Below are 23525 nucleotides of genomic sequence, written 5' to 3' on the forward strand. Positions count from 1 at the left end.
TTGTAGCAGTCAAAAAAAAAGCCCATAGAACTGGCACAGGGGGCGGCCCACCAAGCCAGGATATGACCCCAGCGGAGGAGCTGGCACTCCATTTAAATAAAGGGAGGCCAGTGATGGAGGAGATCCAGGGAGGGACAGTAACAGACTCTGTCCCAGCCACAGAAACTGTCCACTTCATACAAGGTACATATTGCAGTACTACTGCACATGGAACACAATCAAATAAATATATTATACTGTCTGACTTTGGATTTCCTTGCAGTGTCTGGGAACACACTTACACTTCTGGAGCCACCAGAAGATGATCCAGTTAGTACATTGTATTGAAATCATAGGCTTGGTATGTCTCAATACATGTATGTATATTGCAGGGGGAAGGCACATCTGCAGCTGCAGAATTCACTTCTGCAGATGAGGAGACTGTGTCACTGGACTCCAGAAGGCTTGAGATATGTCCATTTTATGGAAATATCCTGCTTATTTAGTCCATAAAGTATATGAAGTCAGTGATGTGGTGCGAATAGAAAACATGTGTCACAGGACCCAGATGCTGCACAGTCTCCTAAGCAGCCTGGTAACATTGTGAGTGTTGGCCAGAGTAAATCTACATTATGCACAAATCCTGCTGCGCTAATTGACATTTCTTTTACAGACGTCACAAACTGTCAGAACACTATATGCAAAGCACCTGGAGAGACAGATAGAGCTGGCAGATGTGAAAATCACACTCAAGAAGAGAAAGCTCTAAGAAATGGAGCTGGAACTTGAGATTAAATGCCGGACACTCAGGAAACCGGACCTGGAAATCCAGAAACTAGAAAGAGAAGTGAGTATTTTAGTGCACACAGTAACCATAACTGCAATACAGTGTTTTAATCTTTGTTGCTTTTGCTCTCTATTCCAGGATCCAAGCAACCAAGACAAATGAGAACAGCCAAATAAAAAAAATTCAACTCGAAAACATTGTGGTGTCCTCCCTTTTTCATGAATGTAAAAGAGAAGACGCTTTCATGCCTAAATGCTCGTCTGAGGATTAGGGCTTCCTCATCCAGTACATCCTCCAAAAAAGGGCAAGCCATTATGAAGAGGGAACAGGTGAATGGGAGTTGGACCTATAATATATTGCCCTCGTCACAGATTTCATTGAAAACACAACTTCATCAGCTGTGTTTTGTAATCTCAATTACTGCAATAAAACACATATTTATGAAACCTCTGACGGCTATTTGACAAGCCGCCTTCATTAGCATAGCAATATAACACTTGGCCGGAGTAATAATACTACCACTTGAATTAATATAAAAAGACTGTTGCAAACCGCCAACAGATTTAAATGAAATGATAATGACTATATATGTAATATTTTAATACAGGATAATTAAAATGATGCAAAATACCTAGAAAGAGCATGGACATGCTGTAAAACACATTAATTCCACACAGGATTGACGGTGGAAATACAGGTGAATCACTGGGATTAATTTTAGCCTGGCTGTTAGCCTGGCTGTTAGCCTGGTCTGGAGCAGGCGAGCTGCAGAGAATAAATCACCATAGTAACTTGGCCGGGTTAAGTTTGAGCTGCTTTCCTGCAACCGACTTGAGGCTAAATTCAGCCAGGATAATCAACATATCCCGGCTTAATCCCTTATCTTGGTTTTGTGCAATACCCTAACCCTAACCCTATACCCAGTGGTTAAAATGTAGTTCTACCACAAAAAGAACTCATCATACACTCTGTATTAAATCTGGATTAAGTTTAGTTTAACTCAAGTTAAACTAAACAATCCAGAATCCAAAATTCAACGCTGGATGAATTCTGTTTTGACTCTGGATTAAATCTGGATTAACTCAAGTGTAAATCTAGATTAACTCTGGTTCAGGTGATGAACTGCTTCTTCATGTCTTTCTAATTTTCTGTTCTTATTTTTCTACTGACACACTACTGTGGGAGGGGCCAGAGGGAGGCAGTGGTGTGCTCTTTTCACCAGCCAATGGAAGTGTCCCGGAGGTGGAGCTTCTACACAGACCAATAGAGAGTCAGAGGCTTGGCCTGAGAAATTAGTTCACATCCACACAAAGATCAGAGTCTGACATTTTACACAGTACTGACTGTAGTACTGACTGTAGTACTGACTGAAGTACTGACTGTAGTACTGACTGAAGTAGTGACTGTAGTACTGAGTGTAGTACTGACTGAAGTACTGAGTGTAGTACTGACTGTAGTACTGACTGAAGTAGTGACTGTAGTACTGAGTGTAGTACTGATTGAAGTCCTCAGATGGATACAGCAGCGCCCTCCTCTGGTCTCTCTTTGGTGTCAGTGTTGTCCCTGTTAGCATGTAGCTTTCAAGTGATAGCCGCCGCCCTGCTAACACACAGGTACGGTGGGCGGAGCTCTGTGACGAACAGATGGATAATGCTGTGGCTCTTCTATGATGTCATTGTCCACCTGACACTGGTAGTTTATATATATATATCTCTGTTTGATTACATGTCTCTGTTTGTTTACATATCTGTGTTTGTTTACATGTCTCTGTTTGTTTGTTTGTTTGTTTGTTTACATGTCTCTGTTTGTTTTACAGGAAGGACTGTTTGTTTACATGTCTCTGTTTGTTTTACAGGAAGGACTGTTTGTTCACATGTCTGTTTGTTTGTTTGTTTGTTTGTTTACATGTCTCTGTTTGTTTGTTTGTTTACATGTCTTTGTTAACAAGAGGGACCATTTGTTTACATGTCTCTGTTTGTTTACATGTCTCTGTTTTACAGGAAGGACTGTTTGTTTACATGTCTCTATTTGTTTGTTTGTTTACATGTCTCTGTTTGTTTTATAGGAAGGACCGTTTGTTTACATGTCTCTTGTTGGGACGGTGCAGACATCTGAAGGTTTTCTTGCTGAACTTTGTAAGTTTGAGACCGACCAAAAAACCTGTACCTGTGTGTCTCTGACCTGTCTGTCTCTGTAACTGTGTGTCTCTGACCTGTCTGTCTCTTTGTAGGGAAAGAGTATGGTAAAGCCGACAGTCGCTGGTTATTTTCAGACTCAAACATCGTTTCCATAGAGATTCTGACTGTTGTCCTCGACTCTGTCCTCGCTGTTCTGCTCATCTACGCAGTACTCAGACAAAAGTACTACAGGTACTAACACACACATGTACGCAATACTCAAACAAAGGTACTACAGGTACTAATACGCACACACACACGCGTACGCAGTACTCAGACAAAAGTACTACAGGTACTAATATGCACACACACGTTTTTGTGTATAAAAACATGTATATATACGTATATATATCCAAATATATATATACATATATACATATATACACACACATATACATGTATATATGTATATGTATATATATACATATACATATACACATATACATATATACATGTATATATACATGTATACCTAAATACATATACATATATACATACATACATATACATATATACAGTATACATATATACAGACACACACACCTGTTTAGATGTATAAAAACATATCTACACACACACACCTGTTTATATGTATAAAAACATGTATAAATATATATATACACACACTGTATATCTATGTTGTGTGCAGACATTTCCTGCAGGTGAGCCTGTGCGTGTGTGAGCTGTATGGAGGTTGGATGACCTTCTTTCCTCAGTGGCTGACAGGAAGTCCTCATCTGGACACGACTCATTGGCTCCACCTATGGGTTTACCTGGTCTTCTTTAACGGGGTCTGGGTGCTGGTTCCGGTTCTGCTGCTGGTGCAGTCCTGGTTTAGTCTCAAGACTCTGCACAATGATGTCATCACCAAAAACAAATGATCAGCACTTATCGATTATTGATTACTGAACAGTTTCCTGTTCTTTCAAAATAAAAATAAAAAGCTTTTGTTTTAGTGGTTGTCAAAGTTTATTTGAACATGAAGACGTGACGAGGACGAGAAGACTCTAAGACGACGAGACGTTTCGGACAACCTACTTCCTGTGTGCAGACGTGTTCAGGGTGGGTCTTTGGTCTCACATATTAACTTTTGAGCTGATCGGTCAATGTACGGGTGAGTTATAGCGCAATTCCTGTTTTTCGAATTCTGATGGCTGCCGTGGCTACGCCCCTTTGAGTGTGTGAAAGTTTCGGATGGTTCTGGTTCAGTTTGAGTCGGTCCAGTTATGATACTTTCAAAACGCCAAAATGGACGATGAGGAGTTTTGTTCGTCTTGGGACGATTGGTGTTGTCACCACATGACGTCAAATTCGATGTTCTCATCACATGACGTCAAATTCACAGCAACTACATTTCAGCCACTCCATAGAGTAAGAGTGTGTGTGTGTGTGTGTGTGTGAGAGAGAGAAAGTGTGTTAGAGCCATATTCTATGTTAGTTTAAATCTATATTATTTAAGTTATATTATAAACTGATTGCTATTTCATCTAAGTGATGTTTAAGTTTTATTGTAATTTATTTCAATATTAAATGTATGTAGTATAATTTTGAGACAACAAGAAGCCTAATTAGAGGGATGCAGGGCAGCTGGTAGAGAGGAGAGGGGGTGGGACACTAAGCCAGGTGATAAGGAGGAACTGAGTCAGTGACGGAAGGTGGAACAGGGGGATCAACACTGTTTTCGACCTCACGTAATCACTGTTATGCTTCATTAAATATGCTGTGAAAAGTCAAAATAAACAAACGTAAACAGAGAAAGAGACTTGGTGCTTCATTATAAGTGGACGGAGATGTGCGAGTCGAGGAAGCGGTCCCCTGTAAAAGTGAAATGGTTTCAGACAAAAGTTTAGAACTGGCCACAACAGAGTGTGTGTGTGTGTGTGTGTGTGTGTTATTGTGTGCGTGTGTGAGTGCTCGGGCCTTAAATATTATATAATAACAATAATGATAATAATAATAATAATAATAATAATGAAGACAGTATTAGTCAATGACATTGAATGACTTTATATAGGGTTACATCTTTATACATATAGATGTATAATAATTATAATAATAATAATAATAATAATAATAATAATAATAATAATGTGTGTTCAGCTCTTCTTGATGAGTCTGTGAACAGAAACAAACGCCTGCTGAAGACCAAGACCTCGTTTAGCGCTGCACGCCTGGATCTCCCACAACCTGTCTGTCAGCGAGGGGAGAGACAGCTGACACGAGATCTGACAGAGAGACAGAGACAGAGAGTATAATAGATCCATAGTTTGTTCTCAGTGCTGACAGAGAGGTCAGAGGTAAGGGCTCACCTCTCGTATGGTCATGGAGTTAGGCAGGTCCTTCTTATTGGCCAGAACCATTAGAGGAACTCCTCTCAGTCTATCATCACTGAGAACTTTCTTCAGAACCTTCTGAGCCTCAGGAAGACGAGACGAGTCAGAACTGTCCACCACAAAGACCACAGCCTTACAACTGTCCAGGTACAACCTGAGGAGGAGACAAGTCATGTCAGAACTGTCCACCACGAAGACCACAGCCTTACAACTGTCCAGGTACAACCTGAGGAGGAAGAGGGAGTTTTTGTTTGTTACCTCCAGTTTGGTCTCATGCTTTTCTGTCCTCCAATGTCCCACAATGTGAGAGACGTCTTCTTATCCAGATCCAACGTCCCCACATTAAAGCCAATGGTCGGAGTCGTTTCCATCACCTCCAGGTAAACAAGTCAACAGGTAAACAAGTAAACAAGTCAACAGGTAAACAAGTCAAGAGGTCAACAGGGGCCCGTTTCAGAAAGAAGAAGCTTTAGTGAAAACTCTGAGTTAGTTAACCCTGAGATGAGGGAAACTCTGTTTTTTTCGGTTTCACAAAACCAGTTCAGCTTAACGCTGAGTCAGATACCCCGGCAACATACTCCGTGCACTTAACCTGCTCGCTGGCAGGTTTTCTTCAACAAACCCTGAGTTTCTCTCTGTCTCCTCCTCCTGCTGAGCCTGAAGCAGCTGTCTCACACTCCGTTTCATGTCCTCATTCATACAGTCGATATCAAAACACGTAACCCTAACCCTAACCCTTCACCTGCGAAATTTATGAAATTTACGTCTTTCAAAATATCGAAATCCCAATCAGATTTTACTTCCAGTGTGCTAACTATACCGAGGGTTTTGGGGAGGCTCACGTAATGGGGAGGGGTTTGCGGGTCCGACGCTTGCGTGTGCCTCAAGCAAGGACTTGAGGCGTATTTCCACCGATTCTACTCGCCTCGGCACGGCACAACACGGTTTAGGTACATAAACTCAACTCAACACATCCATTATTACAAGCCTGTACGTCTACTTGTCTTAAGTCGGCACATATCAAATCAAACCTCCACACACACACGTCACATCTTAATCACATCAATCAAAAAACAATATTTTGCCAATATTTTAGGGACATCCCCAAAATCTCACAAATCATGTTTCCAGGGGAGCTCATGTGTCATTAAGGGGGGGTGAGAGGGCTGACTCCCCCGTAGTTCACACCAACACTTTGACTGTGTGACATTAACACTGTGTCAGATTGTGTTAGTGTGTGTTACTGTAGACTCATCATCACTGGAGACGCTCTCTGATACTGTAGACATTGTTGTGAAATTTTCCTATCATAGATCACATCATGATGGAGATTATAGTTGATGTGAATATTTCTGATGCAGCTGGAAACACTTTAACTTCACTGTAGTTTAGAAGTGACTTTTTGAATCTCGCTGCAGACGAAAGCGGGCGGGAGAAGCCGCAGCAACTAAAACGTTTTTGAGTTTTCGTCGACTAAAACTATCACATATAGAAATGACTAAAACGTGACTAAAACTATCACATATAGAAATGACTAAAATGTGACTAAAACTATCACATATAGAAATGACTAAAACGTGACTAAAACTATCACATATAGAAATGACTAAAATGTGACTAAAACTATCACATATAGAAATGACTAAAACGTGACTAAAACTATCACATATAGAAATGACTAAAACGTGACTAAAACTATCACATATAGAAATGACTAAAACGTGACTAAAACTATCACATATAGAAATGACTAAAATGTGACTAAAACTATCACATATAGAAATGACTAAAACGTGACTAAAACTATCACATATAGAAATGACTAAAATGTGACTAAAACTATCACATATAGAAATGACTAAAACGTGACTAAAACTATCACATATAGAAATGACTAAAATGTGACTAAAACTATCACATATAGAAATGACTAAAACTATCACATATAGAAATGACTAAAATGTGACTAAAACAATCACATATAGAAATGACTAAAATGTGACTAAAACTATCACATATAGAAATGACTAAAATGTGACTTAAACTATCACATATAGAAATGACTAAAATGTGACTAAAACTATCACATATAGAAATGACTAAAACGTGACTAAAACTATCACATATAGAAATGACTAAAACGTGACTAAAACTATCACATATAGAAATGACTAAAACGTGACTAAAACTATCACATATAGAGGCTTCCGCCCTTTGGGCCCGTCGATACCTTGCAACTGCCTCAGGAGCCCTCTGGGATAACATATCCCGGAAACACTCCTTCTTCAGTCGGACAGCTACCCTGACCACCGGTGTCCACCACGATGTTTGAGGGTTACCGCCCCTTGAGGCACCTAAAGCCCTGAAGCCACAGCTCTCCACTACAGCTTTCACAATAGAGTCTTTGAACACTGCCCATTCAGGTTCAATGTCCCCAGCCTCCACAGGGATACAGGAAAAGCTCCGCCGGAGGTGAGAGTTGAAGGCCTCTCGGACAAGGGCATCCTCCAGACGTTCCCAGTTCATCCGCACTACACGTTTGGGTTTACCAGGTCTATCCAGAGTCCTCCCCCATCCTCTGACCCAACTCACCACCAGATGGTGATCAGTTGACAGCTCTGCCCCTCTCTTCACCCGAGTGTCCAGAACATGCGGCCTCAGATCCGATGAAATGATCACAAAATCGATCATCGACCTTCGGCCAAGGACACTCTGGTACCAAGTACACTTATGAGCGTCCTTATGCTCTTGAACATGGTGTTTGTTATGGATAGTCCATGACTTGCACAGATATCCAACAACAAACGACCACTCTGATTTAGATCAGGTTGGCCGTTCTTCCCAATCACGCCTCTCCAGGTTTCCCCATCACTGCCCACGTGGGCGTTGAAATCTCCCAGCAGAACTATGGAGTCCCCCGACGGAGCCCCTTGCAGGACTCCATCTAGGGCCTCCAAGAAGGCCGGATACTCCGAGCTGCTGTTCGGTGCATAAGCACAAACAGCAGTCAGGGCTCCACCCCCCCCCCCCCCCCCCCCCCCGCAACCCCCGCGCAGGGAGGCGACCCTCTCATCCACCGGGGTAAACTCCAACACAGCGGCGCTCAGCCGGGGGCTTGTGAGTATCCCCATATGGTATAAAATGCCATATGGCCATTTTATACACTATTACGCTGTATAAAATGTTATAGTGTTCATTTATTGACTCCTCTCTTGGTCGTTGGCATGTGTTAATATTTCTGCTCAACTGGATTAAAATGGAAGCTGTACTCTTTGTTTACCTGTTGCCATGGTGAATCATAGTATCAGAGCTCTATTGATGATGGCTTTTTTCATTCCCAACACACACGCTTAACTCAGAGTGAACTGAACTAATGCTGATCAGCTGTTTTGACCCCAAAACTCAGAGTTTGACAGCTCAGAGTTGGCCAACCTAGAGTTAAGGTTTTAACTCAGAGTTTGTTGAACCTGCTTTCTGAAACATGCCCCAGGTGAACAAGTCAACAGGTAAACAAGTTAACAAGTTAACAGGTAAACAAGTTAACAGGTGACCACATTTAATATTTACAACATAAAGTCCTCACCTGTCCTGTCAGAAGATAAGCCAAAAGAGTTGACTTCCCTGCAGAGTCCAGACCAATGAGGAGCACCTGAACACATCACACATGTTCTCACATCAGTCACCTGAACACATCACACATGTTCTCACATCACATGTTCTATCAGTCACCTGAACACATCACACATGTTCTAACATCACATGTTCTCACATCACATGTTCTATCAGTCACCTGAACACATCACACATGTTCTAACATCACAAATGTTATAACATCACATGTTTTAACATCACACATGTTTTAACATCACACATGTTCTCACATCACACATGTTCTAACATCACAAATGTTATAACATCACATGTTTTAACATCACACATGTTCTCACATCACATGTTCTAACATCACACATGTTCTCACATCACATATTCTAACATCACACATGTTCTCAAGTCACATGTTCTAACATCACACATGTTCTAACATCACACATGTTCTCACATCACATATTCTAACATCACACATGTTCTCAAGTCACATATTCTAACATCACACATGTTCTCAAGTCACATGTTCTAACATCACACATGTTCTAACATCACACATGTTCTCACATCACATATTCTAACATCACACATGTTCTCAAGTCACATGTTCTAACATCACACATGTTCTAACATCACACATCTAACATCACATGTTCTAACATCACACATGTTCTCACATCACATGTTCTACCATCACATGTTCTATCACATGTTCTAACATCACACATGTTCTCACATCACATGTTCTAACATCACACATCTAACATCACATATTCTAACATCACACATGTTCTCACGTCACATGTTCTAACATCACATGTTCTCACATCACACATCTAACATCACATGTGTGATCCAGTGTTAGCTTCTCTACACTGGCTCCCTGTACAGTTTAGTATTCAGTTTAAAATCCTCCTCCTCACATACAAAGCACTTAATGGTCAGGCCCCTTCATACCTGAAAGACCTAGTCTTGCCTTATCACCCTAACAGGCCACTTAGGTCACAAAATACAGGTTTACTTGTTGTTCCCAGAGTCTGTTAGAGCAGATTGACTGTATAAACTTTTAACTTGATACAGTTGTTGTGTATCTGCTCCTGGTCTCTCTCTCTCTTCTGTCTCTACCTCATCTCCCACTTGTCCTTTCTCTCCCCACTTTCTGTCCCCCGCCTCTCCTCTGTCCCCCATTTGTCTTTCACCCCAACCGGTCGAGGCAGATCACTGCACATCTCTGAGCCTGGTTCTGTCAGAGATTTCTTCTTCTCTCCACTGATGCCTAGTGTTTGCTCATTGTGTGAACTGTTGTGTTTCTCTGCTCTCCTTGATGTTGTCTATGTACAGAGCCTTGAGATAATCTATGTTATGATTTGGCACTATACAAATAAAGTTGAATTGAATTGAATGTTCTAACATCACACATGTTCTAACATCACATATGTTCTAACATCAGTCTCTTCAGTGAAAACCAGCTCTGCTTTAGGGCATAGTTAAACGGTTAGATCAGGTTAGATCAGGTGAGATCAGGTTAAATCAGGTTAGATCAGGTTAGGGTTAAACCTAACCTAACCATTTAACCTAACCATCTAGCTAATGGGAATCCTAATAAATAAACAAATAATCTTGAAATCATCACATATGTTGTCACATCAGGTCCCTAAACACACAGACACACACACACAAGAGTGTTTTTGTGTTTGTCTGTTTGTGTGTGTGTGTGTGTCTTTGTTTGTTTGTTTGTTTGTTTGTGCGTGTGTGCGTGTGTGTGTGTGTGTCTGTCTGTTTACCTGAGGACTGGAGGACGAGCGTCCCTGACCCATCACCACTCTTGACGTCTTCTCTCCTCAGAATAAAAACACTAAGTGTTCTCAGGTGTGTTGAGTTGCTCTCTCAGTCATTCAATGAGCAACAACCAATCAGAACAGGTCACGTGACCATGTGACAGGTCTGACTGCATTTTTGTTGCAAAGCCAAGTTTCACACACACACACACACATTTACTTGTGTGTCAAAAGTCTTTATTGTTTTTATTTAATTTTATGTGTTTAAATGTGAAGAATAAACGAGTGTAATAGTCCTTTATTGTTCCAGCGTAACAGTGTTACTTTCGGTAAACATCAGACATCTCTCTCTCCCTCTGTTTCTCTCGCTCTCTCTCTCTCTCTCTCTCTCTCTTTCTCTCCGGGTATAAAGGCGTCTCTCCCCTCCTCCTCCTCCCTTCTTCCGGTCCTCCTCAGAGGTGTCTCGGTCCACGTCCTCCGTCTCTTCTTCATCATGGGCTTCGGTGACTTGAAATCATCTTCAGGTCTCGCGCTGCTGAACGACTTCCTGTCTGCTCGCAGTTACGTTGAAGGGTGAGTTAATTTAACTTAATTTAACTTAATTTGAGTTCATTTAAAGACAAACTGTGGAAACTGCTGCTGCGGAGCCGCCATCTTGGCTTCGCGCTGACGCTGCTGCGTGGCTAACAAGCTAACTGTTAGCTACCACTGAAGCTCACAAGTGATTATAATCCAGATTGATGCGGATTAAAGAAGGTTAATGTGTCAAACGTAAGACCCTGCTCGTGGGTCACTTATCGTTCACGCTTACATTCATCCTGTGGAACGAATGAATGAATGAATGAATGTAGACACGTGCTAACGTTAGCATGGAGCCACATGGTGCTAACAGACTACCTAAGGGTTAGGACTGTAATCTGAGCACAGCCCGGATTAGTGCAAGTAATCTGACTACTGTCGACAACAATTCCGTAGTTTTCCTTAGTATTTGAGTGTACTTGTACACATTGTACTTGTGTACTCCATCTTTAGTGACTAATGATACTGTAAATACTTGTATTAAATATTGATTATGTAGTTTTCTTAGTATTTGAGTGTACTTGTACACATTGTACTTGGTGTGCTCCATGTTTAGTAACTAATAATACTGTAAATACTTTAGTAAAGTATTAAATATTGATCATGTATCAATTATTCTATTAATGATCATAAAGGACAGTGACCTCTGACCTTTGTCATGTGACCTTTCCTCAGGTATGTCCCCTCTCAGGCCGATGTGGCCGTCTTCGACGCCATCTCGACTCCGCCCTCAGCCGACCTTTGCCACGCCCTCCGCTGGTATAACCACATCAAGTCGTACCAGGACCAGAGAGACAGGTGAGGGAGTGGCTGTGCTGGGGGGGGCGGGGCTGAGGGTGGGGCAGCAGTGATGTCAGCGCCGTGTCCTCTCAGTCTTCCAGGTGTGAAGAAACCACTGGGACACTATGGTCCTGCAGGCGTGGCCGACACCACCACAGTCTCCACCCCCGCGTCAAAGGACGACGACGATGACGACATTGACCTTTTCGGTTCTGATGACGAGGTGAGTAGAGAGGTCACAGTAAAGGTCACGATGTCATTAGGGTGATCATAATGTGTGTGTGTGTGTGTGTGTGTGTGTGTGTGTGTGTGTGTCGCAGGAAGACGCAGAGGCGGAGAAGCTGAAGGAGCAGCGTCTCGCCGAGTACGCCGCCAAGAAGTCCAAGAGTATGTAACCACGCCCACTGATCTATAATCAATACATTTTCAGACGGGAATAATCGCTCGTCAAACTCTTTGTGATGATCAATCACCATCTTTCGGCTGAACTGTGATGGACGCCATTTTCACCTGACAAGAGTCTCGTCCTGCATCAGTAAGTCACCGCAGAGTGGTTTCCATAGTAACAGGCCCCGCCTCCCTGTCCCTCAGAGCCCACCCTCATCGCCAAATCCTCCATCCTGTTGGACGTGAAGCCGTGGGACGACGAGACGGACATGTCCAAACTGGAGGAGTGTGTCCGCAGCGTCCAGATGGACGGACTTGTCTGGGGACAGGGTAAGAAATTATAATGATCAGTCACTGTAAGTCGTCAATATTATTGGTCAGTGACTATGTAAGTCGTCAATATTATTGATCAGTGACTATGTAAGTCGTCAATATTGATCAGTCACTGTAAATCATCAATATTGATCAGTTACTGTAAGTCGTCAATATTGATCAGTCACTGTAAACCGTCAATATTGATCAGTTACTGTAAGTCGTCAATATTATTGATCAGTTACTGACAGTGTAAATTATCAATATTCTGGTGTGTATATATATATATATATATATATATATATATATATATATATATATATATATATATATATATATATATATATATATATATATATATATATATATATATATATATATATAGAGTTGTGAAATATGGATGATTATTGATCAGGACGCTGCAGAGCTGATGATGATATAACTCACCATCTTTCGGCTGAAGACGTGATGACATTTTCATAATCTGAAAACTCTGCAGATTATAATCTGATGTATAAAAGTGAGTTCAGTTATCAGTGTATTGATTATTGATTATTTGTTCTCAGCCAAACTGGTGCCAGTGGGTTACGGCATCAAGAAGCTTCAGATTGGCTGCGTGGTGGAAGACGACAAGGTGATGAAATGACTGAAGTCAGAGTGACGCTGTGAAACAGGAAGTTGTTTTTCTAACGTGTGACATTACTTCCAGGTGGGCACTGACATCCTGGAGGAAAAGATCACGGCCTTCGAGGACTTTGTTCAGTCCATGGACGTCGCCGCCTTCAACAAGATCTGAAATTAACAAATAAAAGCACTTCAACAAAATGTGTGTCTGTGTGTGTGTGTGTGTGATCAGTCACTGGGGTCAGAGGCCACATGGTTTAGGGTTAGTCTATTAATTTTGTTTTACTGAAGTTTAAAAAAAAAAAAAAAAAAAAAGAAGCTGGAGTTCCCAGTGCGACCTCGTGGTGGCAGCACTTCTGCTGTAGCTGCTTGCTGCCCCCGAAGTTTGTCAGCAGAATAAGAGACCGGAAACGACACGACAGAGGAAGAAGGCGCGGAGGAGGAATCTTAATCTGTCAAAATACAAACGTCTGCAGGTAAACTAATCGATAGACTATCGATGACCAAGTTTCTCTATCGCTCACTTAATCTCTTTATCCCGTTGAATTTGAGCGGAGCGCCGCAGTTAGTAGCATGCTGACGCTAACAGCTGCCGCAGCAGCGGCGTCACCGTAGTAACGAGAGTTAATCCGGGTTTAGCAAAGCAAGATTAAAGTGGCGCTGAACAACCAGTCACATCGTAGCTGCGCTGTGATTGGTCTAAATTGAGGAATAAAAAGGAATGCGTATACAATCGGATTTAATCCTGGTTCTCCATCAATTGTCAACTCCATCTCGCTCAGGCTCATGGACTCTCTAACTGAACCACTCACCTGGTTACCGTGGTTACAGCATGGAGCCCTCTGATTGGACGGAAACTTACTTCAACACAGGTGACGTTTGTCTTTGATCATCAAAGATCAACAGTTTGTGGTTTAACTGTCTGTCTGTGTCTGTACAGATGAGCAGCAGGGGGCAGCAGAGTGCAGCAGCAGGTTAGTATTAATGTTTTTTTTTTAATGAAATAAACTTTATACTTACGTATTATTGATGACATTCTGGTGTGTGTGACTGACAGGAAATGGGAGGGGTCTCCGCCCAGAGGGCGTGGCTACTGTGGTTACTGCAGAATTGTGTACGGGAACCTGGAGCAGGTATAAACAGGTGACCTCAGCTGTCCAATCACAGTCATCGTCTCGTGTGACATCACGTTTGTCTCTCAGCACCTGTCCAGTCTACGACACCTGCATGCTGTCAGCTCTTCCAGAAGCCCCGCCCCTTCCTCCTCTGTGGGCGGCGGCAGACTGATGCTACTGGAGCGTTTCTTACAGGACGTGGTGAAGCACCACCCACACAGCTACAGTGACTGCAGGTGAGCCAAACATCCCATAAATCTTTGTTTTTGTTGTAAAACTATTAAAACAACACAAGTTTAGAAGCTTCAGCAGCTTTATTTGACCTTTGACCTGGTCAAACTCTTATCATATTTTTGCTGTGAATAATCAATAATTATTATATTGTTGTACAATAGTTTGTCTCAGTGTGAGAAACTCAACATTTACTGAAATAATATTATAATATATAACTTCATCACACCTGTGTAAATAAAGCAGATTTATGGGATGTTTTCTCTGAGTCTGTGATTCAGGACTGAACTGTAGAGGGCAGCGTTACAGACGGAGAAGAGAAACCTGTGTGTGTGTGTGTCACATGACCCGTGTGTGTTTTTTGTCAGCCCCGCTCACGCTGACCTTCCATCAGTCTCCGCCCCTCTACCACTGAAGGCGGAGCTTGATGAAGTGTGTTTCTCAGATGACGACACAAAAGTGTGTCGACCCAGCTCCGGCCACGCCTCCTGTCAGCCAGCCAATCAACAACAAGGAAGAGTCACAGAGAGACTGACTGGGCCAATCAGAGAGCAAGACGACACAGGCACCGCCCACATAGCACTCACACATTCACAAGTCCTCACAACACAGGCCACGGCCACACACACACTATTCCCACCCACTATTCACAGAAAAGCTCACAGGAAGACAAATCGGAGGAAAACCAGTGACTCCTCCCCCTCCCCTCCCTCCAGAGAGTCTAGGCACCGCCTGTCAGATTTGAACCAGAGAGCCGAGACCAAAGTGAAGCCCCGCCCACAGTCCCGCCCATCAGACCTGAAGCCGTGGCTCAGCTGGCAGAGAGAGAGAAGAGGGGCGTTTTTCTCAGAGCAGGAGGAGGTGTGTCCTCGCCGCAGTGCTACAAAAAAGGCGTGTCCTCACCACAGTGCTATAGATCAAACCATCCAGGAGGTGTGTCCTCACCAGTTTTCAGAAACTGATTAAACGTTTGATTAGTGTTTGTGAAGTTGTGTGACCTCTGTGTGACCTCAGGTCATCCAGCTGTTCTGTCATGGCGTCACTTCCTCTTCCTGCCCCCAAGAAGAGACAGAGAGCTTCCACGTCAGTCTCCCTGTCTCCATGGAAACAGAGAGTGACACAGAGTGGGACTCACCTGTGCAGGTTAGTCATTAACTGGTTAAGGTCAGTCATTAACTGGATAATTTAAAGTAAGGTCAGTCATTAACTGGTGAATTAAGGTCAGTCATTAACTGTTTAATTAAAAGTAAGGTCAGTCATTAACTGGTTAGTTAAGGTCAGTCATTAACTGTTTAATTAAAAGTAAGGTCAGGCATTAACTGGTTAGTTAAGGACAGTCATTAACTTTGTAGTTAAGGTCAGTCATTAACTGGTTAGTTAAGGTCAGTCATTAACTGTTTAATTAAAAGTAAGGTCAGTCATTAACTGGTTAGTTAAGGTCAGTCATTAACTGTTTAATTAAAAGTAAGGTCAGTCATTAACTTTGTAGTTAAGGTCAGTCATTAACTGGTTAGTTAAGGTCTGTCATTAACAAGTTGATTAAAAGTAAGGACAGTCATTAACGGGTTAGTTAAGGTCAGTCATTAAGTGGTTAATTAAGGCCAGTAAATAACTGGTTAGTTAAGGTTAGTCATTAACTGGTTAATTAAAAGTAAGGGCAGTCATTAACTGGTTAGTTAAGGTTAGTCATTAACTGGTTAATTAAAAGTAAGGACAGTCATTAAATGGTTAGTTAAGGTTAGTCATTAACTGGTTAATTAAAAGTAAGGTCAGTCATTAACTGGTTAATTAGGGTCAGATGAACTGGTTAATTAAAGTCAGTCATTAACTGGTTAGTTAAAGGTAAGGACCGTCATTAACGGTTAGTTAAGGTCAGTCATTAAGTGGTTAATTAAGGCCAGTAATTAACTGGTTAGTTAAGGTTAGTCATTAACCGGTTAATTAAAAGTAAGGTCAGTCATTAACTGGTTAGTTAAGGTCAGTCATTAACTGGTTAATTAAGGTTAGTCATTAACTGGTTAGTTAAGGTCAGTCATTAACTGGTTAGTTAAGGTTAGTCTGTCAAAATGAAAGGGTTAGGGTTGGTAGGTGTGTGTGTGTGTGTGTGTGTGTGAGAGAGAGAGAGTGAGTGAGTGAGTGAGTGATGACACCCTTTGACCTGTTGTGTCCACAGGTGGCGCTCACACTTCCCTCACACACACCTGACCAAGGGAGGCAGGCAGAGGGCGGAGCCTGGGGAAGGGGCCTGAACAGTCTCCTGGATGTCCAGGTGCATCTGGAGGACCAGGTGTACTTACAGCAGCTTGACTCCGCCCTCCTCGGTCAGCAGAGAGGACGGGGCGGGGCCGATAAAGGTTTCTGGACCCGGCCCATAGAGGAGGTGCTGCCTGTCCCCGCCCATATCCCACAATCCTTTAGGGGAAAGAGCTGGACACAGATCGAGCAAGAGGACGAGGACAAAGTGAAGAAGCTGGTGGACGAATTCAGACGAGGACTTTTTGTTTGTTATTTTGACTCTGACGACAACACCAGGTACTCTCACACGTACACACACACTGACAACAACACCAGGTGTACACACACACACACACTGACAACACCAGGTACACACACACACACACACACACACACACACTGACAACCAGGTGTGTACCTGGTGTTGACAACACCATTTGAACACACTGTGTGTGTGTGTACACACCCTAAGTTCAAATGTGTGAATTCAGATTAAAGTGACACAGAGTGACCACAGGAGGCAGCAGAGGACCAGAAGCTAAAATCACTCACTTTATCTGAGGTTTGGTGTGGGTGAGTGAGTGGGTGGAGCATATAGATTGAGTGGGCGGAGCTTGTGAATCAAGTTTATTTTAATAAAAACATGAAAACGTTCTGTCTTCACGCTCAGATATGGTAGGAGGAGCCAAAAGAAGAAGGGGCGTGGTGAAAACAGCAGTGCCTTGCTGCCATTACTGGACTGTAATGAGTCTGTCTACAGTAGGAAGAGAAGGAGTAGGGGGCGGGGCTTCAGGGTGGCATCCAGGTGTCAGGTGAGTGTGACATCATCGACAGCATCTTTGGATGAAACCCAAACGTCTCACGTCTTCCTCTTCACAGGTGGTCAAAGTCAGTCACAGTACACAGACTGTCCAATTGGTCATCCCAGCTGTCCGTCAGCCTGAGGCCCCGCCCACCAGTGTCCCTGCAGCTAATCATGAAACGACAGAAAGGACTCCCGAGGCTCGGACATGGCTCCGCCTCCCTCCGTCATATTCTAGCGTGGTCACGCCAGTGCAGCCTCACACCTCGTTGGTTTACCTGCTGTGCTCGCCCTCTTGCTCCGCCCCCAAACCCTCATTGGGCCCCGCCTCCAAAGGCTGCAGAAAAAAGAGGCATCCAGTTGACCTGCAGAAGATAAAGGTCAAATACAAACGACTTCCTGTCAGGTTCTACGAGCCCAGCACCCACCGCATCCTCAGCACAGCCCCCAAATGCTTCCGACTGCACCAAGGCGCCGCCTCCTCAGCCCCGCCCCCGCCCTGTGTCCGTCAGCTGTTCCGCAGTCTGAGTGCAGACCTGAACATGGACTCGACACCGGGTGAGGTCAAAGGTCACATGTCAGCCGACACCAGCACACTCAGAGATGCGATGAGGAGGCGGGGCCGGGAGTCAAAAACCACGCCCCCTTTACCTCACAACAGACCAGAGCAATGCAGGGGAGTGAGGAAAGAGAGGACACACCCCCCGCCCTCCAACAGAAGAACCAGGACTCAAGCCACGCCATCTCTGCCAAGACGGGGGAGGCTACGGAGACCTGGCCCCGCCCCTGTCCAGCCACCACCACGCCGGGGGAGGAGCCGCAGGAGGCGAAGGTAGCAGAAAAACATGGTCACACGATTCAAATGAAAACATAATGTTTTTATCAATAAACATTTTTTTAACGTTGTGTAGTGATCGTAACTCTGCCCCCTCAAACACTAACCATACAGACGAATGAATGAATGAACGTTTCACAGTGTTAGAATGTAAGATAAATATCTAATGTCACATGTTTATCATTCATGAATGAGTGAATGACATTGTCATAAATGGAGGCTGCTTTGTTTACCTGTTGCCATGGTGAATCTTGATACACACACAGTAAAGCTGATCAGCTCAGTTTGTTGACCTGTGTTTTGAAGTGGGCGTGGTCTGTGGTGACATTGTGAAAACTTCACTTCTTCACAAGTGTTTACATTAATGTGTGTGATGGTGAACATCTTAAAGGTTTAAAGATTTTTTTTAAAAATTGGTCAGCTGTGATGTCATCAAACCATTTTAAACTTTATTGACATAATCTTTCATTAACGCTCCAACACACACGGTTGTGGGTGTGGCCTCTAACACTCACTTGCTCAGTATGTGTTCATCACTGTGTCCACAAGAAAGTGGACAGCTCCTCCCACCTGCTCTGCTGCCTCCACAAGCTCTGCCCACTTCATGTAACCTACACACACAAACAAGGGTCACTGTTACAGCTGACCTCTGACCCCCGAGGTCAGAGGTCAGATAGGAACATCAGTCTGTCTGTCTCTCACCTGTGTGTGTGTGTGTGTGTGTCTCGTCTGTCTGTGAGTGTGTCTCACCTGTCTGTCTGTGTTTCACCTGTCTGTCTGTGAGTGTGTCTTACCTGTCTGTGTGTGTGTCTCTTACCTGTATGTGTGTCTCACCTGTCTGTCTGTGTGTGTCTCACCTGTCTGTGTGTGTGTCTCACCTGTCTGTCTGTCTGTCTGTCTGTGTTTCACCTGTCTGTCTGTGAGTGTGTCTCACCTGTCTGTCTGTGTGTGTGTCTCACCTGTCTGTGTGTGTGTCTCACCTGTCTGTCTGTGTTTCACCTGTCTGTCTGTGAGTGTGTCTCACCTGTCTGTCTGTGAGTGTGTCTCACCTGTCTGTCTGTGAGTGTGTCTCACCTGTCTGTCTGTCTGTCTCCAGCTCAGTCTTCAGTCTGTAGACAGTTCTCTGTATCAGCTCCTCTGGACTCCATTTCCCGTCATCCTCTTCTTCCTCAACTTCTTCCTGTCGTCCTCTCTCCTCTGGTTCTTCGTCTTCTCTTATTGGTTGAGACAGACGTCCATGATCTTCGGGCTCCTCCTCCTCACAGTCTTCCTGTGATGAAGTCGAGCCCCAGTGGATTGTGGGAGACGGAGTTTCTTCTTCTATCAGTAGTAGTTCCTCTTCCTCCTCCTCTTCCTCCACCTCAGGGTCGGAGGTCAGCATGACGTCATCCGTCTCCGTGGTGACGTCTCTGTGTGTCATGTGTTGTTCAGCCTCCATTTTGTTCAAAGCCTGCGGGAAACGTGTCGTCAGTGCCTGTGACTCCGCCCCCTCCCCATGATGTCCCCTGTGTGTTTACCTGAGTGAGCGCCCCCTGCAGGCTGACGTTCTGCTGTCTCAGGGTTTTCACAGCAACTTCCATCTCTGAGCACCGGTCCTCCAGGATGCTCTGCTCTGATTGGACGGTGATTCGCCACGCCCACATTTCCTGCTCCAGCAGCCTGACCACAAACAAACACATCAGTTTCAGTGGCCACGCCCACATTTCCTGCTCCAGCAGCCTCAGACAGACAGACAAAGATTGTCACCATTTGTCTCGCTGCAGGTTTGTGATGTCTATCATCTTGGTCGCCTCCTTAACAAACAAACAAACAAACAAACAAACAAATAAACAACAACATCAATAAACAGCAAAATAAATGAATGAATGAGTAAAAATAACAACAACCTGACGTGTTGGCGTCTCGTCCGTCTGTTGACCTTTAGATGAGCGACAGCGATGAGGCTCTGCTAAGGGGGCGGGGCTATGACTGTGATGGACAACTGTGTCTCCCAATCGTGGTGAGGCATCAGAAGGGGGCGGAGCTCTGAGGAACCATATCGATCAGCTGTTGCCGTTTAAATATAACCAGTGAACTCACACCTGTCTGTCACCTGTTTTGAGTCTCCACTGGCTCCTCCCACTTCCTGCTTTCAGCCTCTCTCTGAGTGAGTCGCCGTGGTAACAGAGTGAAACGAGCGCTTCGCACCAATGAGGACACTGTCTCTCTCCAGGTGGGCTGAGACAGACAGACAGACAGACAGGTGAGAGACACAGACAGGTGAGACACAGAAGGAAAGGTGAGAGACAGAAGGCAAGTGAGACACAGACAGGTGAGAGACAGGAGGACAGGTGAGAGACAGAAGGACAGGTGAGACACAGACAGACAGGTGAGAGACAGAAGGACAAGTGAGAGAGAGATGCTTCACATCCTTGACTCTGTTGCTGGTGTTTTTCTCTGCACTGACCTCTAGTGGTCGTTCCTCATATGAACTTTGTGTTTGTGTCTCATGAGGCTTAAAATATTTGACCAGATTTGATTTGTTGTTGTTTGAAAAGTGCTGTCTCTCACCTGTCTGTCTCAGCTGTCTGTTTCACTCTCTCACCTGTGTGCAGTATTCCATCAGTGGGTGGAGCCTCTTGTGTTTCTTAGACTGTCGTTCGTTCAGGAAACAGCTTTGACAAACGTGAACGTTCACACACTTCAGACACCGATACCTGAACACACACACACACACACCATAAGATGTGACATCATAACGTGACATCATAACATGTGACATCATAACATGTGACATCATCACCTCAGTCCACTGATGGGGAAAGTCTTGCAGGTGTGACAGCGAACGTTGTGACTGACGTTCTGACTGACAGACAGACGGTACAGAGTTGGTAACCATAGTAACAGGCAGGGTTCAGTCTGCAGCCATGACAACACGTGTTCCACGTTCACTGTTGGAGTCAGCACCTGTAAATGTCAGTAAGAATCAGTGTGTTGCCATGACAACCACTGACCAGCTGTTTTGTTCTTACCCTGTTAAAACACAAGCTCACTGCTGTGTCTATGTCACCAAAGACCACGCCCTCCTGAACCGTGGCAGGAACCTGGAACAGGTGACAGACATGTTTGAGGGGTGACAAGAAGAGAGGCATGCTGGGAAATGTGGTGAAGTTTACCTGACTGAGGTTGTTCAGTAAACACCATAGTTCAGATCTACTGACGCTTCCTGACGTCGACTGACACATGGAGGTCAGCGCTAAAACAACAACACAACAACAACGTTAACAACAACACAACGTGTTAACAACAACGTTAACAGAAGGGGCGTGTCACAAATCTGCCTTTTCCAGCTGCGACACAGGTTCCATCTACACATGTTTACAGGCTCAGTGATCAGTGTTGATCAGGATCCTCACCTCTGTATTTGGTCATCAGGTCGTCAGACGACAGAGTGATGAGACATGTTTGAAGAAACACCACTGATAAACTACCAGCACTGGCCCTGAAACATCAAAGCACACTGATAAACTACCAGCACTGGCCCTGAGACATCAAAGCACACTGATAAACTACCAGCACTGGCCCTGAGACATCAAAGCACACTGATAAACTACCAGCACTGGCCCTGAAACATCAAAACACACTGATAAACTACCAGTACTGGCCCTGAGACATCAAAGCACACTGATAAACTACCAGCACTGGCCCTGAAACATCAAAGCACACTGATAAACTACCAGCACTGGCCCTGAAACATCAAAACACACTGATAAACTACCAGCATTGGCCCTGAAACATCAAAGCACACTGATAAACTACCAGCACTGGCCCTGAAACATCAAAGCACACTGATAAACTACCAGCACTGGCCCTGAAACATCAAAGCACACTGATAAACTACCAGCACTGGCCCTGAAACATGACCACACCGTGGACCAGCCCATGGACCAGGACCAGCATGTGGACCAGGACTGACCGCTCAAATGTGGTTAGTATCAGGTCACTTGTTTCCTCTAAAGCCTCCATGATCATGTGATCAGGCACTTCCTGTGACACGCTGTCAAACATCCTTTTCACAATCCAGATCATGTCCTCCCTCTTCAGCTCCACCTCCGGCTGCCGCTGAGCCCCGCCCACAGCCTGGACGGCCACCATGATGTGTCGCGAGGACACGATGTCCACTGTCAACACACAAGTTAAAACTCTGGTTCATTGATTGAATGAATGTATGAATGAATGAATGAATGAATGGTTGAATGAATGAATGATGACACTGACAGTGACAGAGTTTCTGCAGAGAGAGCAGCTTCATGGAGACTCTGTAAACACACGGACCAATCTCATTCAGACTCTCTGCACAGGAAGTAGAAGAGAAAACAGGACATAAGAGTCAATCCTTTCAGAATAAAAGTTAAAAACAAACGTGAACATTTACCTGTGACGTTGAAATCCATGAGTGACCTGAAAACAACAACAACAGTCAGACCTGAACAGGAGACGTTTCCATGACGATAACAGAGACTTACCTGAGAACTGTCCTTCCTATGTCTGTCTCTCTCTGTGTCTCTCTCTCTCTGTCTCTCTGTGTCAAACTGCTGAATCTTGAATGAAGGTGTCACGTGTTATCATCCTCGCTCACCTGCTGTCACCTGTGGACCAATCAGCTGCCAGAACAGCTGTGACATCATCATCACAGCAGGAGAGACAGACACACACAGACACACGGACACACACACACAGTGAGGATGATGAAGATGAGAAGAGTGTGTGTGTGTGTGTATGTGTGTGTGTGTGTGTGACAGTGAGGACGATGAAGATGAGGAGTGTGTGTGGGACAGTGAGGACAAAGAGTCTCTGTCTTGTCCGTCTCTGACTGAGCGTCTTTGTTTGTCTTGAGGTCGTTTGAGGACGAAACACTGAAGCTTTTCTTCTTCTATTGTGACAAAGATGACAGAACACCAAACCTTCTTCATCACCATCATCATC

The 23525-nt window shown here is 44.1% G+C and overlaps 5 protein-coding genes across 7 annotated transcripts; 3 read left to right on the forward strand and 2 right to left on the reverse strand.

The window, feature by feature from the left end:
* Window positions 1-2100: 2100 nt before the first annotated feature.
* On the forward strand, window positions 2101-3873 carry ebpl (EBP like). Its single transcript, XM_058622716.1, has 4 exons — window positions 2101-2458; window positions 2832-2901; window positions 2997-3135; window positions 3593-3873. Exons 1-4 carry the CDS (start codon window positions 2279-2281, stop codon window positions 3822-3824), a joined length of 621 nt encoding a protein of 206 aa, XP_058478699.1. The 5' UTR covers window positions 2101-2278; the 3' UTR covers window positions 3825-3873.
* A 1137-nt stretch (window positions 3874-5010) lies between these two features.
* Window positions 5011-10812, reverse strand: arl11 (ADP-ribosylation factor-like 11). Of its 2 annotated transcripts, none has more exons than XM_058615755.1 (5): window positions 10667-10812; window positions 8860-8925; window positions 5535-5650; window positions 5253-5430; window positions 5011-5168 (listed from the first exon to the last, which is right to left on the reverse strand). In XM_058615755.1, the coding sequence occupies exons 1-5, from the start codon at window positions 10697-10699 to the stop codon at window positions 5040-5042; spliced, it is 522 nt and encodes a 173-aa protein (XP_058471738.1). In that variant the 5' UTR covers window positions 10700-10812; the 3' UTR covers window positions 5011-5039. The 2 variants fall into 2 exon arrangements, with proteins under 2 accessions (XP_058471738.1, XP_058471731.1); XM_058615748.1 differs by having other exon boundaries at window positions 5253-5502.
* A 265-nt stretch (window positions 10813-11077) lies between these two features.
* Window positions 11078-13543, forward strand: eef1b2 (eukaryotic translation elongation factor 1 beta 2). Its single transcript, XM_058615734.1, has 7 exons — window positions 11078-11233; window positions 11915-12037; window positions 12113-12242; window positions 12340-12406; window positions 12611-12736; window positions 13285-13352; window positions 13428-13543. The coding sequence occupies exons 1-7, from the start codon at window positions 11154-11156 to the stop codon at window positions 13512-13514; spliced, it is 681 nt and encodes a 226-aa protein (XP_058471717.1). The 5' UTR covers window positions 11078-11153; the 3' UTR covers window positions 13515-13543.
* A 120-nt stretch (window positions 13544-13663) lies between these two features.
* Window positions 13664-18631, forward strand: zdbf2 (zinc finger, DBF-type containing 2). Its single transcript, XM_058615700.1, has 10 exons — window positions 13664-13818; window positions 14125-14214; window positions 14283-14316; window positions 14400-14475; window positions 14545-14693; window positions 15057-15621; window positions 15703-15831; window positions 16862-17220; window positions 17594-17735; window positions 17803-18631. The coding sequence occupies exons 2-10, from the start codon at window positions 14175-14177 to the stop codon at window positions 18559-18561; spliced, it is 2253 nt and encodes a 750-aa protein (XP_058471683.1). The 5' UTR covers window positions 13664-13818; window positions 14125-14174; the 3' UTR covers window positions 18562-18631.
* dytn (dystrotelin) lies at window positions 17538-23078 on the reverse strand. 2 transcript variants are annotated; one of them, XM_058615722.1, is made up of 15 exons: window positions 22975-23078; window positions 22818-22892; window positions 22516-22720; window positions 21956-22041; window positions 21716-21795; window positions 21572-21643; window positions 21343-21506; window positions 21145-21256; window positions 20653-20777; window positions 20447-20585; window positions 20307-20353; window positions 20078-20219; window positions 19635-20010; window positions 19076-19171; window positions 17538-18062 (listed from the first exon to the last, which is right to left on the reverse strand). In XM_058615722.1, exons 1-14 carry the CDS (start codon window positions 22991-22993, stop codon window positions 19080-19082), a joined length of 1734 nt encoding a protein of 577 aa, XP_058471705.1. In that variant the 5' UTR covers window positions 22994-23078; the 3' UTR covers window positions 17538-18062; window positions 19076-19079. The 2 variants fall into 2 exon arrangements, with proteins under 2 accessions (XP_058471705.1, XP_058471696.1); XM_058615713.1 differs by having other exon boundaries at window positions 17538-18090.
* Between the last annotated feature and the right edge of the window lie 447 nt (window positions 23079-23525).

The sequence above is a fragment of the Solea solea genome, chromosome 2, assembly GCF_958295425.1.
Source record: "Solea solea chromosome 2, fSolSol10.1, whole genome shotgun sequence".
Lineage (NCBI taxonomy): Eukaryota > Metazoa > Chordata > Actinopteri > Pleuronectiformes > Soleidae > Solea > Solea solea.